The sequence below is a fragment of the Spea bombifrons genome, chromosome 4 (genome assembly GCF_027358695.1).
Source record: "Spea bombifrons isolate aSpeBom1 chromosome 4, aSpeBom1.2.pri, whole genome shotgun sequence".
NCBI classification, from domain to species: domain Eukaryota; kingdom Metazoa; phylum Chordata; class Amphibia; order Anura; family Pelobatidae; genus Spea; species Spea bombifrons.
In genome coordinates this window covers 4,116,207-4,132,326 of record NC_071090.1, presented here as the reverse complement: position 1 = coordinate 4,132,326, position 16,120 = coordinate 4,116,207, and the positions used below count along the sequence as shown (strand labels likewise).

The following is a 16,120-nucleotide window of genomic DNA, read 5'->3' as shown; positions in this document are numbered from 1 at the left end:
CGTCGCTTCACTCCTCCTCCAGCTGCTGCTGCTGCTCCGGCGGAGGGATTCCGTGACATTTCATGTATCCCTCCGCCTAGACGCTTACACAACATAAACTTTGAGGGGAAAAACACTCCATTGCCCACTTTCAGAAACAGCAATAACTAGAAATCATAGCATTAGTGGCTTCTGGAAAGAATATAACTATAACATATAGTAAAATTCCATAGGGATTACTTTTCTTCCATACCCTTCCCCCCTTCTAGGAGCAGCAAAAGCCACAGCCGGAACTATGTATTTTCCAGGGCCTACTCTCTCCTGGGAGTTCAAAGAATCCTCGGGTTGTAGTAGGGTAAGCAGCCGGCCGCGTTAACCCTGAAGTGTGGTGGCATGGAGTAGGGGGGAGTAATACATGGTGGGAAAAATTCTGAAAAAAACTATGGTATGAAAACTGAAAAAAACTAATATTGCTATCAGTATTACATTTATAATAGTAATATAAATATAAATAGTTATGTAAATACCCCTATAATATAAAGCCATGTATGTTTACATATACAATATTATACATTATATATAGAATGTCTATATATAAAAATAGTGCAAAGTGGTAAAAATGATGCAGTCACCATGGCAACCAATGGAACGTCCCTGTTAATTGCTCCTCATTTTTTACCTCAGTGTTGCTGTTTATATATATATACGTTATACAACTTCCTATGTTTTTATTTATTGATTAATATAGCGGCGTCATATTCCACAGCGCCGTACAACAGGTAAATAGGACGTACAAGAAGTAGCGCCTTATATAACAATTTGGATTTACGAGAGGAGGGTCCTGCTCCAAAGAGCTTACAATCTAACGTAAATCGGGTTATAATAAACGAGGGATGTGGTTGTGTGGTCATCCTCGTCCGTATCCCTGCATTAGAATCCATAGTGTGATGCAATACAAGACAGGCCAGGACGGTATGTTGACACAACGTCTTTATTATATAAACAGGCGGTGGTGTATTTACCCCCACCTAGGGCAGTGGCCCCGAGCTGCCACCCTCCGTGGTCAGCGTCCAAAGGAGCTGCACTCTAAGAAACCGACCGTCGGGATATAACGTCGGCACAGCCTTCGTAGCGTAACTAGACCAGTCGAGGAGATCAAAGATCTCCCTTGTAACCAGCTGGGGGGCTTGATCACCCGAGAAAGTGATCTGCCCCCTGGTTTTGTACCCCCCCCCATGTTCTGTTCCCCTCTTATTAACATTCGTAAAAAATCAAAAGGTTGAGCACTTCCAGACGCCTTTAAGCATATGGTTATATGCGTTAACGGAACGCTACGGAATATGATGGCGCTATATAAAACAATAATTCATAATAATAATAATAATATGGTCATCTTGCACATAAGTCTCTACGAACCCAAAAGACGATGAGAGAAAAAAAATGTACGCATAAAAGTGAAAACGAACAATTGAGGCTATGCTTCTTATATTAAAATATTTAGCAAATATGTTTATTTAAATAGAAAACAACACAGAATATATATTATAATTATAATATGTGAATGCTCCTGAGCATTAAGTGATGCAACATAAAACAGGAAGTTCCGTGTGCAACCAAAATCTGCTTCCCCCACTAAAAAGCAACATTCTGCTATAAGTTGTCAAAATGTTTCTATATATTCCAGTGTCACAAAATTCTAATTCATATAAAAGTCCATTTTAGTTCATATGTGCCTTCCTTTGTACGGCGCTGTAGAATATGATGGCGCTCTATAAATCAATTATTAATAATTAAGTACAGTCCCTAATAAATATGTATAGTGCGTGAAGAGGAAGCAAAGTGCCTTAAGTGGGTGCACAACGTGAGATTCAATGCCTATTGGAATCCTGCTGCTGGACACCGTGGGACATTGTCTCATTAGGGGCAGTTTTTTAGAGAGACGGGGCAATAAAACTGTCAGGTGAGATAAAATGAGGCCTTAAACAAGCTTTAATTTCAAACATCAGTGTCTCCAGAAAGGAATGAATGCTCACGGCAGGCACTCAGGGCAAGCAGCCCAACAACTGGAGGCATTGGCGGGCTAATTTAGTGTTTATTTATTTTTTTATTAATGAGTATCGGTCACTTTCCCAAATCCTAAAATATAGAATTTACTGTATGGAATAAATCTCTATAATATGTAATTTTTAAAAAATAAATAAATATGTAAATATATAATAATAATAATATATAAATAATAATAATAATATAAATAATAAACTGATAACAACGTATCCCAATAAAAATTGGTAAAATATGTATTTTTGGTTCACTTTTCCTAACTCCCAATGTGAGCGGCCATCTTGCATAGTAACGACATGGTTACGCCTCTTATCAAGATGCCCCTACCCTTTGGCAGCATATGATTGGTTCTGGCAGCCATAAGGGGCGGAGATGTGACATTTTACTTAATGAAATGTACATTTGAGCAGCTAAATAAAATACTGCGTCATTATTCTTTTGTGATGTATATAGTATATAGGGGATATTCTAAAATGTATGCAATAATAACTTAAATTTAATAGGCAGCTATTTACAGAAAAAGCACTATATTACATAATACTGTAAATTGCCTATACATATAATGTTTATTAGTAAATTTTTTTGTCCCTTCTGACAATTCCGAGTCATTTTTAGGTTTGGAAAAGTAGTGTTTTAGGGTAAAATTATTCATTTTACAATTTTAATCACAGAGATCGATAAGAAGGTCGGCTTTAAGTAACATTATTTCAAAGTATTTCTTTTTTAAGGAAAATAATGATCTACACTTTTATTTCTGTGCCTTTTTGGTTTCACTAAACCACTAATAATAATATTACTAATTATTACTAATACTATTATGTAAATAAATGTATGTTAATATATGAAACACACATGGATGTAATTATGTGGTCAGTGAGCGGTCCCACTGAGGTCAGTGGGTGGTCCGGCTGAAGTCAGTGGGCGGTCCTTCTAAGGTCGATGGGCGGTCCCGCTGAGGTCAGTGTGCAGTCCCGCTGAGGTCGGTGGGTGGTCCTGCTGAAGTTGGTGGGTGTACCCGCAGACGTCGCGGGAAATGGGAGGGCAGTGGGGTGTGTCAGGACCCCGCGACCCGGAGGATTTGGGTGTTGACTCAGAGAAGCAACGCTTCCCCTGGAGTCTCCGGGAGAAACCTGGAGAGTTCCGGGGTATAAATACTTTTGTTGGGGGTGTGGCTTAAGGGATTGCAGGACTTCCGTTAGGAGTGGGCAGGACTAGAGGTGGGAGGGGGCGCGTTCAAAGGCTTGGCCATCCGCTCACCTTACCCAAAGGACCACCTGGGAGCAGCAGTGAAGGTCTATGGAGCAACAGCACAGGCCTCCATTGATTTTAAAGCTCCCTGGGGGTCCATAATCCCCACTGCCCACAAAAGGACTCTTGGAGGCATAGAGGGGGGGTGGTATGAAAACGGCAATAAATCCTCCGGAATGCCATCATAGGTCAGCGGATCTCCCCAACGGATCAATGATGCCCATTGCCTGCGAAGACAGGCCAGTGAGGGCAGCTACCTGGGACAGTACCTAAAAATCGTGACTGTCCCGAGAAAACCAGGACACTTTGGAGGTATGGAACCTGCTGGTGTTTTAGAAACATATTTCATGTATTGTAGTACAGAATTACGTGTAATGGCTGTGGTTTTAGGCAGGTTTTGGTGACGTTGAGTCTTATTGGTCACGGTTAATATACTTTCTCTACCATCTCCAATGTAATTGGGTAACTTAACAAACATTTTATCGATTCTCCAATATAAAAACAGGCAGCCGTCTTTTATTGTTTCAAAGCTTTTTGGTGCATTCCGAGCTCGTAGGGTTTATTTAAAGGAAGAAAAAAAAACAATTGGGGTAAAAAGAATAAATAAAATGAATATAATTCGAATCACATTGGCTTGTGTCACAGGGGCCCGCCGTGGTTTCCCCCACAAATGCATCATCAGATTTCCTGGAAAGTGAATTGGCTGCTTGGACGATGTTATCCTGCCCCCTACTGTTCATTTTCTGTATTACACAAGGAATTAGAGCGCCATCATATCATGCAGCGCCATACAATGGGTAATGGGGAGAGAACAAGTTTACATTTTGTTTTAATTTTGTTTAAAAAAGTTATTTTTGCTCTGATCCTACTAATAAAAAAATAATGCAAGTTTCCCTTTAAAACGTAGAATAGTCTTCATATAATCAAACAGGGTTTTGAAGGGGTAAACAGAGCCACCTAGTGGTGACATACTCTAAATTCTACCAATATGTTGGTTTTTAACTCACACTTAGAGGCATTTTTGGCAAAATCAATACTCATGTTATTAGTAGTTTTTCACTATAATTTTTATTTTATTCAGATTTGTATTTTCTGGCTGTAACACCACATTTACCGCTTCCTGGACTCTCTCCCCATCCTTTCCTCCCTCCTTCCTGCCCCTTTATTTCTTGCTCTCTCTCTCCCCCCCTTTCATCTCTCTCATCTTTCTATCCATTTCTTCTCTCTCCCTTTTTCCCTATCATCTATCTGTCCCGCTTTCTTTCCCCCTCTTTCTCTTCTCACTCTCTCTTTCTTCTATAACACTTTTTTTATTTCCATTCTCCTTTACTCTCTCCCCTCTTTCTTCTGTCTCTCCCTCTTTTTTTTTTCTTCTGACTTCACTGCTGGCAGTTGCCACTCACACTGGGCGGGCTTATCACAAAGGTCCAACTTCACTGCCTTCGCTCTGATTGGTTCGTTCATCTTAGATATCTAACACAGCTGAAACATGCTTTAAAGAGGCAATAAAACGCTAAAAAATACAGTCACACGTTTATAAATAGTCAAGCTTATCTGCAATTTAATTAATTCACCTCTTTCCCACCCTCTTTCTGGAGACTCTTAACCAATTAAATATTGGCTACTGGCTATAGGCTTATATTGTTAAAAAAAAATTTACTTTTTAATTAAAATAAAAATCTTCATGTAATTATAGTGGCGCTTTTAATTATATATATTTTTTGTAATTATTTTTTAAAATAATAATTTGTTTAATTTTTTTCTTTAAACAATTGCATAAGCCTGCTTTCTGTCTGCATATCTTATAGAACTTTGCATTTAGCAGAAAACTGCATTCCCCACCCCAATAAAAAGGTAGAACAAATGACAAAAAAAATAAATTGATATATGATATGATCATTAGAACAGTGAAGTCAGAAATCAATTGCATCCTCCAACATATAAAAATAATAATAAACACAAAAGTTCCCGGTAAGAATTATTAAATAACTTTGTACATTGTTTTAATAACGGTTTGCCTTTTGAAAACCAGACCGATCGGACAGTCAGACATAGGAAAGCAAACAGAACGAGGTTCCACGACTTCAAACTTTTATTCATCTCCAGGTTCAAAAAACTTTTGAGTCGGCTCAGAATAAATGGAAAAAAAACATCCATTTTTGATCAGGGTTGCCATGACATCCAGGATCACAACGCATTTTACAATTCCCTTTAGTACTGGGTGATTATGCCGAAAGAAAAATAGGGGGGCAAGTAAAATGTGCGAGGGGGTAACAGAACGCAAAGTCCTTTTTTTCATTCTTCTGTAAACTCCTGTAAAAGCCGATGCGTTCTTTAGGTGTCCACGTACATTCCGTTGATGAGGTAATCTAGTTTGGTGTACCGGTGTCTGCGGTAAGCCTCGGAAAGCTTACGGCCAATAAGGCCAATCACAACCATCAGAAATATCACTCCGAAGACCAGGGCAGCTACCAGGCCGTTGATGTTGTCCTGCTTGGACCCAGAGGTGTCCAGTTCGATGGGTCTCTCAACGGGCCTTTTGACTTCCTCCATCGGTGTCAACATGGTAGATCTGGGCGCTTTAGGAGTCACAACTGTGGGTTCAATAGATGCCCTTGTGGTCTTGGCAATCGAAGTGATTAAAGGGCTATGGGGTGTGACTGGTACGGGTACCCTGGTTAGATGTCCATTTTGAAGACCTTGAAATCTTGTGCTGGTTTTGGGGTGGACAAGCGCATCTTTTGGATTGGGACTCGGACGAAATCCAGAACCAGCATGACCCATGGCTTTTTCTAAGCCTTTAGATAAAGAACTTGGCCCGTTAGGGATTGTATTGCGTTTCGTAGCAGGTACAGTTTGAAAGGCAGCTGTGGTGGCTTTAAGTTTTTGTACATTTGTGCCAAGCCTCGTGCCCGGCACTCGCGTAGTATGCATCGTGCGGAATGTTGCGGGGGGACGTCTCTCGTTGGCTTGTTTGAGTTCCGGTCCCTTTTCTCCCCGCTGAAGCCCCCTGTGCTGGACGGTCGTCACCGGCTTTCCTACTGTAGGCTCAGCTTGGGTTGGAGAGAGATAAGAAGTCTGGAGGGAGTCGTCTGGATTGGGCACTGGTTCTTGTATCATTTCATCCAGGTGCTTCTCAATGTTCTCGGTCAGACGGAGCATCTGAGTGGTGATCCGGCTCTGCTCCCCGGCAGGGTCGTTGTCTAGAGATCCTGGATTGTGAGACTTTTCTGCCACGCTCCCAGAGCCTGAACGTTGTCCTAGAGCTCCTTGCGATTTACTTGACTCTTTTCTAGAAGACTCTGCCTTGGAGCTGGACCCCTTTCTTCCAGGGCCCTGTACGTCTACCACGGAATCTGGTTCTTTGCTCGCGGAGGATTGGGAGCGTAGTGTAGAACCAGGTTCCTTGGCTGCGTCCCTTTGGGACTGTTCTACAGAACCTTGCGCATGTACCGCAGATCCAGATCCCTTCACCTGAGGACGCAACTCAGACCCGGACACTTTGCCTGCTGAGCTTTCAGCATCAACCTTTTCAACACGCTTACTGGAGATGGGTTCTTGCTTTTGCCTTTTTTCGGATGAATACAAAGGACCTTTATCGCCGGAACTTTCTACAAAAGAAAAAAATAATAAATACAGTTAGGGGGATCGAGTATTAGATCAGAGGCACCGCCATCTTCCCTCCTTACATGAAAGGCCAGCCGCGAGGTGGCCACGGAGGAGCTTCAAAGGAGGTCCTTGTTGAAACAGCACAAACCTCCATTGCTACTCAGGACGGTCACGGGAGATCTGGGGAGTCCGGCTTTTTGTGGACATTCAAATACCCCCCAGCACAGAGTTCATATCCCACTCACCCGTCCACAGGCTGTAGCTCATAACCCCCTCGGCCGGCGTCATTTTGCAGGACTCCGGGGTGGGACAGTTGAACATATAACAGTTGGGATGAGCCCGTATCTTGCGGGTGTCGTATATATAGAGGTTGCAGTCTCGGTTACCTGGACGCGGACAGAAAGACAACAAGTCAGATAAAACCTAGTCTGCCCAAACATTTTTACATCTCGTGAGTTTCTTTACTACCTCCACTGGAAGTCTATGCCAGGTATCTACTACTAATGCTTTTATGATATCATCCCTTTCCTTCCGCTCTTCTAGGGCCTACATATCAAGTTTTCCATATATGTTCTATTAATAAAAACCACGTACTATTTATATTCACATATATATTACCTGCTATAGAGTGCTCGCTGCAACATGCGGCAGAACATTCCTCCATGGTGGACGTGTGTATAGGATCGGCGCTGCGGACGCCATGGGACACGGCGGGCTCGATGTCTATCACCATGTTAGGCATGGGGTGGCTGACGCAGGTCTGTGCCGCACAGGGAGCGGGGCCCCCCCAAAGCAGGGCAAATAGAAGCACGGCCCACGGGGGCGATACACTGCAGACCCCCATGGTAAGCGGACCGGGGCGGAAATTTTACCGCTACCGGCGTCCCATGGCAGAAGAAGGACGATTCAACGCGTTCCGCCGGCGCGACTGAAACGAAAGAAGAAAGGCGACGTCAGTACGGAACGATCGCTATTCACAAACAGGTTAGGCAACTTTCCTGAAGTTCGAGCAGATGGTGCAGGTCGCATTATCTCAGAACCTCCGTGTCAATAACGAGACTTCTGCCTCACCCCAAAGTCGGGAATATTCCACACAGAATGGGGGTTTCCGTGGAATTATGGATTTCTTTGCAAAAACAAAACCTCCCAATAAGTGGATTTGTAAAAAAAAATAATCCCAGCCCCGTTAATCAGCATTTATTATATAAATATATTCAACCAGACACATTGTAAAAAAAAAAGGACTCCTGAAACCCTCAGTTTTGCCCCCTCGGGCACTGATCTCGCCCCCAATACCTATACCCGGGAACCGCGGCTTCAGTGACTATAGGTGCTGGGGGGGGGGACCAGAAAAGAAACTTACCCAAAAACATACCTGGGAAGTTCCTAAATGAGCAGACCCTGAGGCTCTTGTGACATTAACCCTTTAATGGCCAATCCTGAGGATCGCACGGCGCCTCATGGGTTAAAGAAATGGCTCTAATAGCAGTCCTCGTGGAAACATTGGCTTAATGATACACTCGAGTCACCTGCACTCAAGCAGGGATACCAAGCATAACACAGCGGCAGCAAAAGCACCAACTGGGGGTCTTATATACGATCACAGCAGGGTAGAATTGTACGGAGTCTGCTCCAGGCTGTATGACCCTGAGAACCTGCCCCTTCACCCCGAGACTGGGGCAAAAACCCTGAGAGTTTCCAGGTTTTCCGAATACCGCACTTGCTGGTGGTCCATTCTAGGACACCAGGTTATGACATCACAGCCCAATACCCACAGTCACTTATATAATGTGTACATGTTGGGGGTGGGAGGAGAAAAGTCAACAGAGAGGAAGAGAGATCAACCTGACCCCCCCCCTCCCAGTAAGACCACGAGGATTGGGGTCTGAGTGGATACTCACGTTATCCTGAAGATCACTCGATATCGCTCTCCTGTTCTCGCGGTTCGAATATTACATCGCTCGGGGGGGGGCAGTATCCAGGATCTGGAGAAGACGGGAAAGGCACAGGATGTTAAAGCATTTCCTGAAGTTTCGGGGGCTGACAGCCGCGGCCGAGGATCTCAACGCCCGATATCCTGAAACCCGGAGGGCTTTCAACGCCTCTTCTAATTGTTTTCCAAATTTAAATAAATTCATTTAAATTCTACATCCATTGTTTAAAATCTAAAGATTCATTTTTTTGCAGACAGATCTTTCAGCAGCCCCGCAAACGGGTGATTTAAGGCTTCAAACACGCCGGTGAAGTTGGTGCCAACGTAAGGTTACAGAGGAACACCTGAACCCCAAACTTCTGGGGCCACGACGCTCCCTGGAAGGATTTGTAGCCCCTTCCTTCACGGGTAAAGCCAAGGGAGGGCCAGATCTTCTTGGTTCCCCTCCGAGGTGGGGAACTAATAGCCTTCAAGGGGACATGGTAGCCCAATGGTCCATCCCCCACCAAAAGAGTCTTCATTGACCCGGCTCCACGAGCATCTCCAGCGCATGCAAGTTTGTTGAATAAAAACTCAACGAAACCACGAAAGGAAAGGAGACGCAGGTGGACAACAACAAAGAGGCGCATGGAACCCCTCACCCAAAACACCACCAGCAACGAGCGCCCGGGTGGACCTAACCTGGTGGCTTCTTAGGGACACCTCGGGCTTCCCTGCGCCCTCAGCCTTATGGCCGGAGAATGAAGCTCTCCCTCGCTCGCAGGTCCTCACCTGATCCTAGCCAAAAAAAGTGAGTGGATGGAGGAGAAAATAAACCTGAAAACATCACCAGAAAAAGATCTGGAATCATCAACATCCCACCGATTATCAATCCTTTGTCTCGAGGAGCCTCAAACGAGTCAAGCTTTATGAAGCCACCTGATCATACCATGCAAATTACTGGGTTAAAACGCCACAACACCCTATCCAGAGACCGCACGCCCTGCGAGCTCATTAAAGACATGATTACAACACAATTATGTGTAAGGACACGTCTGCTGGGAGGCTGCTCCACTTACCTACCTCCCTCTCGGTAAAGTTAAACCTCCATACATGCCTCCCAGACCCTCTAGTTTTAGATTACGGTCTCTCGTTCTTCCGTTTCTCCTCCTTCTCTAACTTGTATTCAAATGTCTCTCTCCCGCCCCGCCAGAGACACCCGCAGCCCCGTCCTCCGAACAAAAAGGATAATTATTACATCATGGAGGCATTAGAGGGAAGTTTGCCCCGGGGGGGGGGCAAATGGAGAAGGAATTAAGAAAGACAGGACGGGTGAGTCTGCATCAGACGCCGTGGGAAGGGAGGCCCCAAATCCGTACAAAAAACTTCCACAAAAGAGGGTGTGAAAAATCAGCGTTAATGTAAAACCGGTTCTATTTCTGCCCAAACCGTAAACGTTCAGAGTGATTTATAAAGATGGCTTCCACCGTACCTAGAAACCGAATTACCAACCAAGCTACCTAAGCCTACCGCGGATTCGGTTCTGCAATTAGTATACACGGTAGCGGTAACCCCCACTAACTTAAACATGCGTTTGTGGTGAGAGTGGTACGTAAGTGGAACAGCCTCCCAGCAGAAGCGGTAGAGGGTAATTCAGTGAGGGTATTAAACGTGCATGGGATAGACACATGGCTCCTGAATCTAAGACGAGACCAACGGCTGATCGGCGGCGATGGATCTGAGGATCTGAATAAAAGACGACCTCGATTATAAGACAAGGCAGTTTCATCATATGATTTTTTTCTGAAAAAAAACTTTCAATCGCGTAAATACGGAATATTAAAAAGCAATTCATTTTCGAATATTGCGTTTGAACTTTGGCTGTTGCCGCGGCGGATGAAGTCGCTCAGGCGGGATTCTGTTCTCCATCGAGAACGAGATTTATGGCTTCTCAAATATTTGGAGAGAGTTGAGTAAATAATCCGTACATCACAAAACACAAAGGCCTTGGCAGGTTAAGATCGGCTTTCCGCATGACCCGCGTGCCTCGGTGTCCTATAATCCGCAGCGGCATTTCATATATCATCTGAACAATGGGGTAAGATGTTACTTTACTGAGAGCGTGGTGGATAAGTGGAACAGCCTCCCAGTAGAAGTGGTAGAGGGACTGATTAAAGTTTGAGTCTTTACAGCAAGAGAAACGGGCGACCGGATGGGGGGCCGAGTGTCATTCTATACGTTTAGTTATTTATGGCTATTCTTTACTCAGCCGCCTCTCACACCTTCTCTACAGCAGACAGAAAGATTCCGGCTTCCGCTCTATCAATGATAAAGCTCGGCGTGTCAGAATTCCGGCTGCCAGTTACGGTGACGGTTGGCTATCTCTATAGATACCAGGAACGTCTGCAGAAAAACTATTCCAGGAATCTACGGCGTCCAGCAGACGACAAGGCGTTGCATTTACTGGTATAGCGCCTGCAGGTTCTGTAGCGCTGTTATAATAAACGCGGTGTATAAATGACTTTTCTTTTTTAAAGGTCACCTTCCAAATCATCAACCGAAAAAGAGACGTCTTTAAGGATTCGGAATCTTCCGGGTCGCGGGAGCAGAGTCCTGATGCACCCCACTCCTCGCCCATCTTCCCTTTAAATGGGGGTGTTTCCTGGGACGTCAGTAGGACCGCCCACTGTCATCAGCCGGACCGCCCACCGTCATCAGCTGGACCGCCCACCAACAGCAGTGGTGTCCTGGAGCCCTCAAGTGCCGAGGTACGCCGGAGCACCCCCTGCCCCGATGCGGGTAGAAGGTCCCGCTGACATTGCGGGGCACACGCCATTGTTGAAGGGCCATTGGGCAGGGGGGGGCGGGGGTCCGCAGCACTGCTCCCTTGCTTCACCCGGAGACTTCCCAGGTTTGCCACATCAGCCATGTTTTCTTCGACGCACCTTGCTGACCACCATCAGCGCTGCCCCCTTCACTACTCGGGACGTATATATACGTCGTCCTAAAGGAAGGCGAGTACTTTAGAGGTGGTGGTCAGCAACATGTACGGATTAGGAGTCTTCTGGGGGAAACGCTGATATGGCAACCCTAATCGCATCTGGCTTTCCAGAGCAACTAAAGCTTGTGATTCAGAAGACCGTGAGAGAGCGTTCCTCGCGGACGCAGCTATATATTCTTATCTCCTCCGCAGGGTAAACAGCGGCTTCTTAGCATCAGGTTTATCAGAGTCTCTTTCCTGTATGGTCACTCGGTATTTATTCAGTGATTATTAATGTAACAGAAGGAGAGAGCAAACAAACCCAACAGCAAGTGAGACGCAGAGAAAGTCACCGGTCTGCAAAATGTCTCGGCTGGTAAAACACGCCGCGCGCCCAGTTAATCCCAGTTACCTGCAAGACGCTGGCGCTCAGAGCATTAAAGATGCTGTTCCACCTGGAAATTGCCAACAAATCACTCTTTGGCTTCCCATGCATGTTTAAATCCCCTCACTGTATTAGCCTCTACCACCTCTGCTGGGAGGCTGTTCCACCCATCCAGCACCCACTCAGTAAAGTAAATGATGATGACATCTTGTTGTAACTTTTCTCCTCTTTTAAATAAACCTCTCCGGTCCTTTGTTAAACCCCTTTATGTATTTAAATGCCTCTCTCCCATCCCCTCTCTCTTCTTTCCACCAATCTATATATATTTATGTGATCCTTTAGGTTGACTCACTGATGCCATTACAGTTTCTATGGCAACAACGTATCGCTACCTGCTTTTGTGTCACATGACGATTAAGAATTCCTGGCAAAAATTATGAATGAAGCAAAAATTTGACATGAAGCAATTATTTCTGGGGAATGTGCGGCCGGTGAATGGAATCCAGTCGGATAGGTGGTACAGAACCTTTAAGGGGGGTCTGGAAAACCTGGCCACTCACCCCCCCCAGTCCTTAAAAGTCTAGAGTTAATTTCCCTTTAAACTTTAACCCTTGAAGCCTGTAATTAGTTTCTTGACAGAGTTAAATACCTGCCCGCCCGGGCTGTCACGCCGATCGCAATATGCAAAGCCACACAATGGCGTTATTCAGTGTCCGGGGTGAAGGACTCAATCACTCCGCCTGCCGACGGTCATCTGCATGCATCTTGCGTGACACACACGGCGAACACGCAGGCTTGCAATCTATACGGCTTCACACGCAGGTAAAAGGTACGAGGGGAGCTCCACGGAGCCATTCAGATCCGCTTTGTTTCACGTTTCTTGGTCTAATAACAGCGGATTCCCTTATTGCATTTAATGCCCTTACTGGTCTCCAGCTGCCATATGTGTTAATGTGCGGTTTGCGTATGGATCGACTGTATGGATCGACCGCTGGCAGATCAGAGGCACGGATCCTAACAGGAGCGAGCGGGTAAACAGATACATTGAATACATTTAAATACAATAGCTGGGGCAATAACATGTGATTCTAGTCGGATCGCTATATGCAGCCATCAGAACTGCCCCTGATCCCACCTGCAATGCAGCCATTAGCGGGACTGGTCTGGGGAGCTGTGCGTAGCGCTCCGTGTGCAGAGCTCCCCGTCTCCCATCCGCAGAGCCTTTGGGATGGCCTCTGGAATGGGGGGGGATGGGGTCAGAGCGATGGCTGGGCTGAGCCCTCCGCACCCATCCACAATGCAGAGCCCCCTGAGACCCAGCTGGGGAAATGCTGCAGAGCAATCAGTATGCAGAGCTTCATGCATCCATCCGGAACGCAGCGCTTATGGAGAGGAGCTGGAGCTCTGCAACCCGTGTCACCTGCTCTGCCCTCCACGACCCCCAATCCCCACTGCTGCAGCCCTCTCTACCCCTCTCTGTTACCCCCACCGATCATTACAACCCATTCTAACCCACAATGGCGAGCAGTGAACCCTTTCCCTCCCCTCTCAGGTGCCCGGTTACCCCATCACTCTCCCCCCTTCTCACCCCACAATCCCCAGCACTGCAGCCCACCTTACCCTCTGTGATCGCTGGGAAGCTCCGGCAGGTTTCCGGCCTCAGCACTCCGGAGACCGAACAGCTGCAGGTACCGCCCACTCAAGCGCCGCCCACGATATCTGAATAAACACGCCCACCATTGAAAATGTCCCCTCTAATCCCTTCCCCTTCAAACCAGTCCTCCTCCCACGTGTAACGCCCATTACGGAGATACCCCCAAGGTTGTGACCTCAGCATCGCTGCGGGGCAGTTTGTCACAGCTGGTGGGGGTATTATTGGTACTTGTGATGAATGATGTACACGTTCTATAAGATTTGCTTTCATTGCTGAGTAATAAATATTAATATTATTCAAAAATCAATACAATATATCAATAATATTCAGTACTATACTATACAATAATATACCATACTATAATATACCATACTATAATATACTGTACTTTACTATACTGTACTATATTATACAATATACTGTACTATACGATAATATACTGTACAATAATATACCATTCTATACAATACTATATCATACAATATACTGTACTATACCGTACTATACTATACAATAATATACTGTACTGTACTATACCGTACTATAATATACTATACCTTACTCTACCATACTATTCTGTACTATAGTATACCTACTATACTATACAATAATATACCGTACTGTACTATACCGTACTATAATATACTATACCTTACTCTACCATACTATACTGTGCTATACCATACTATTCTGTACTATAGTATACCGTACTATACTATACAATAATATACTGTACTGTACTATACCGTACTATAATTTACTATACTTTAGTCTACCATACTATACTGTGCTATACCATACTATTCTGTACTATAGTATACTGTGCTATACTATACAATATTACACAATATACTGTACTATACTGTACCATACTGTGCTGTACTATACTGTGCTATACCATACTATACTGTACTATAATATACTATACTATACCACACTATACTGTTCTATGCTATACTGTTCTATGCTATACTGTTCTGTACTATACTACTTCAATTCTGATTTAATGATATCCGCAAACTGGAGCTTTTCTCCCAGCTATATCACAGCTGGAATGCCTGCTTGAGCACAGGTGACTTCATTCAGACTATCTTTACCATCTGGGAAGCCAAAATTTTCTTAAAGACAGTTATTAGAACACCGCGTGGCCACCATCAGTGAGTTAATTCAACAGAATTTTAGTGTTTGGTGATGGGGCTGTTAAAGGGCCAGTGCCCAGGAACGCCGACATGCGTCATCACATACCTTTCCTACCTTTCCTTACCCCTAAGGTGTGCGTCAGGGACACGATCAGCCGCTCATGGCTCCGGTGTAACAGGTTTAGGAGCGTAGACGTTTATTTTTACAAGAAAGCTGCCTGGGTGTTGTGGAATTCTCATTGGCCGGTGTTTTTTATTTACAGGTGAAAGATGACTGCGTTTTAGGGCAAAGTGCAGGAATCGGATGTTTCTTGACTTTATTTTACCAGTCAGGGTTATTACGTGGATGTGGGTTGATTCTTCCATGCTTCACATGACCTGCTTTGGCGTAAGTGCTGTGGAAGGTATAATAGTGGCTGGTGGGATTATCACAGGAGACACTCGGGTGGGATCGTCACAGGAGACACTCGGGTGGGATCGTCACAGGGGACACTCGGGTGGGATCGTCACAGGGGACACTCGGGTGGGATTGTTACAAGGGACGCTCGGGTGGGATCGTCACAGGGGACGCTCGGGTGAGATCCTCGCAGGAGACACTCGGGTGGGATCGTCACAGGAGACACTCGGGTGGGATCGTCACAGGAGACACTCGGGTGGGATCGTCACAGGAGACACTCGGGTGGGATCGTCACAGGGGACACTCGGGTGGGATCGTCACAGGGGACACTCGGGTGGGATTGTTACAAGGGACGCTCGGGTGGGATCGTCACAGGGGACGCTCGGGTGAGATCCTCGCAGGAGACACTCGGGTGGGATCGTCACAGGAGACACTCGGGTGGGATCGTCACAGGAGACACTCGGGTGGGATCGTCACAGGAGACACTCGGGTGGGATCGTCACAGGAGACACTCGGGTGGGATCGTCACAGGAGACACTCGGGTGGGATAGTCACAGGGGACACTCGGGTGGGATCGTCACAAGGGACACTCGGGTGGGATTGTCCGTTTCCCATAATATTATTTCCCAAAAGCTAAACTGACCAGATGGCTCATTTAGCTTACACCTCCCAAGTGTCCTAATTTTTGTGGGACAGTCCTGATTGTTTGACCCACGCCCTGCCTTTTGAGGATCACGGCCCAAACGTGGAGATAAT

General features: G+C 45.5%; 1 protein-coding gene across 1 annotated transcript; it reads right to left on the bottom strand.

The window, feature by feature from the left end:
• Window positions 1-5,278: 5,278 nt before the first annotated feature.
• On the bottom strand, window positions 5,279-8,894 carry MANSC1 (MANSC domain containing 1). Its single transcript, XM_053462485.1, has 4 exons — window positions 8,799-8,894; window positions 7,516-7,825; window positions 7,143-7,283; window positions 5,279-6,899 (listed from the first exon to the last, which is right to left on the bottom strand). Exons 2-4 carry the CDS (start codon window positions 7,739-7,741, stop codon window positions 5,623-5,625), a joined length of 1,644 nt encoding a protein of 547 aa, XP_053318460.1. The 5' UTR covers window positions 7,742-7,825; window positions 8,799-8,894; the 3' UTR covers window positions 5,279-5,622.
• Between the last annotated feature and the right edge of the window lie 7,226 nt (window positions 8,895-16,120).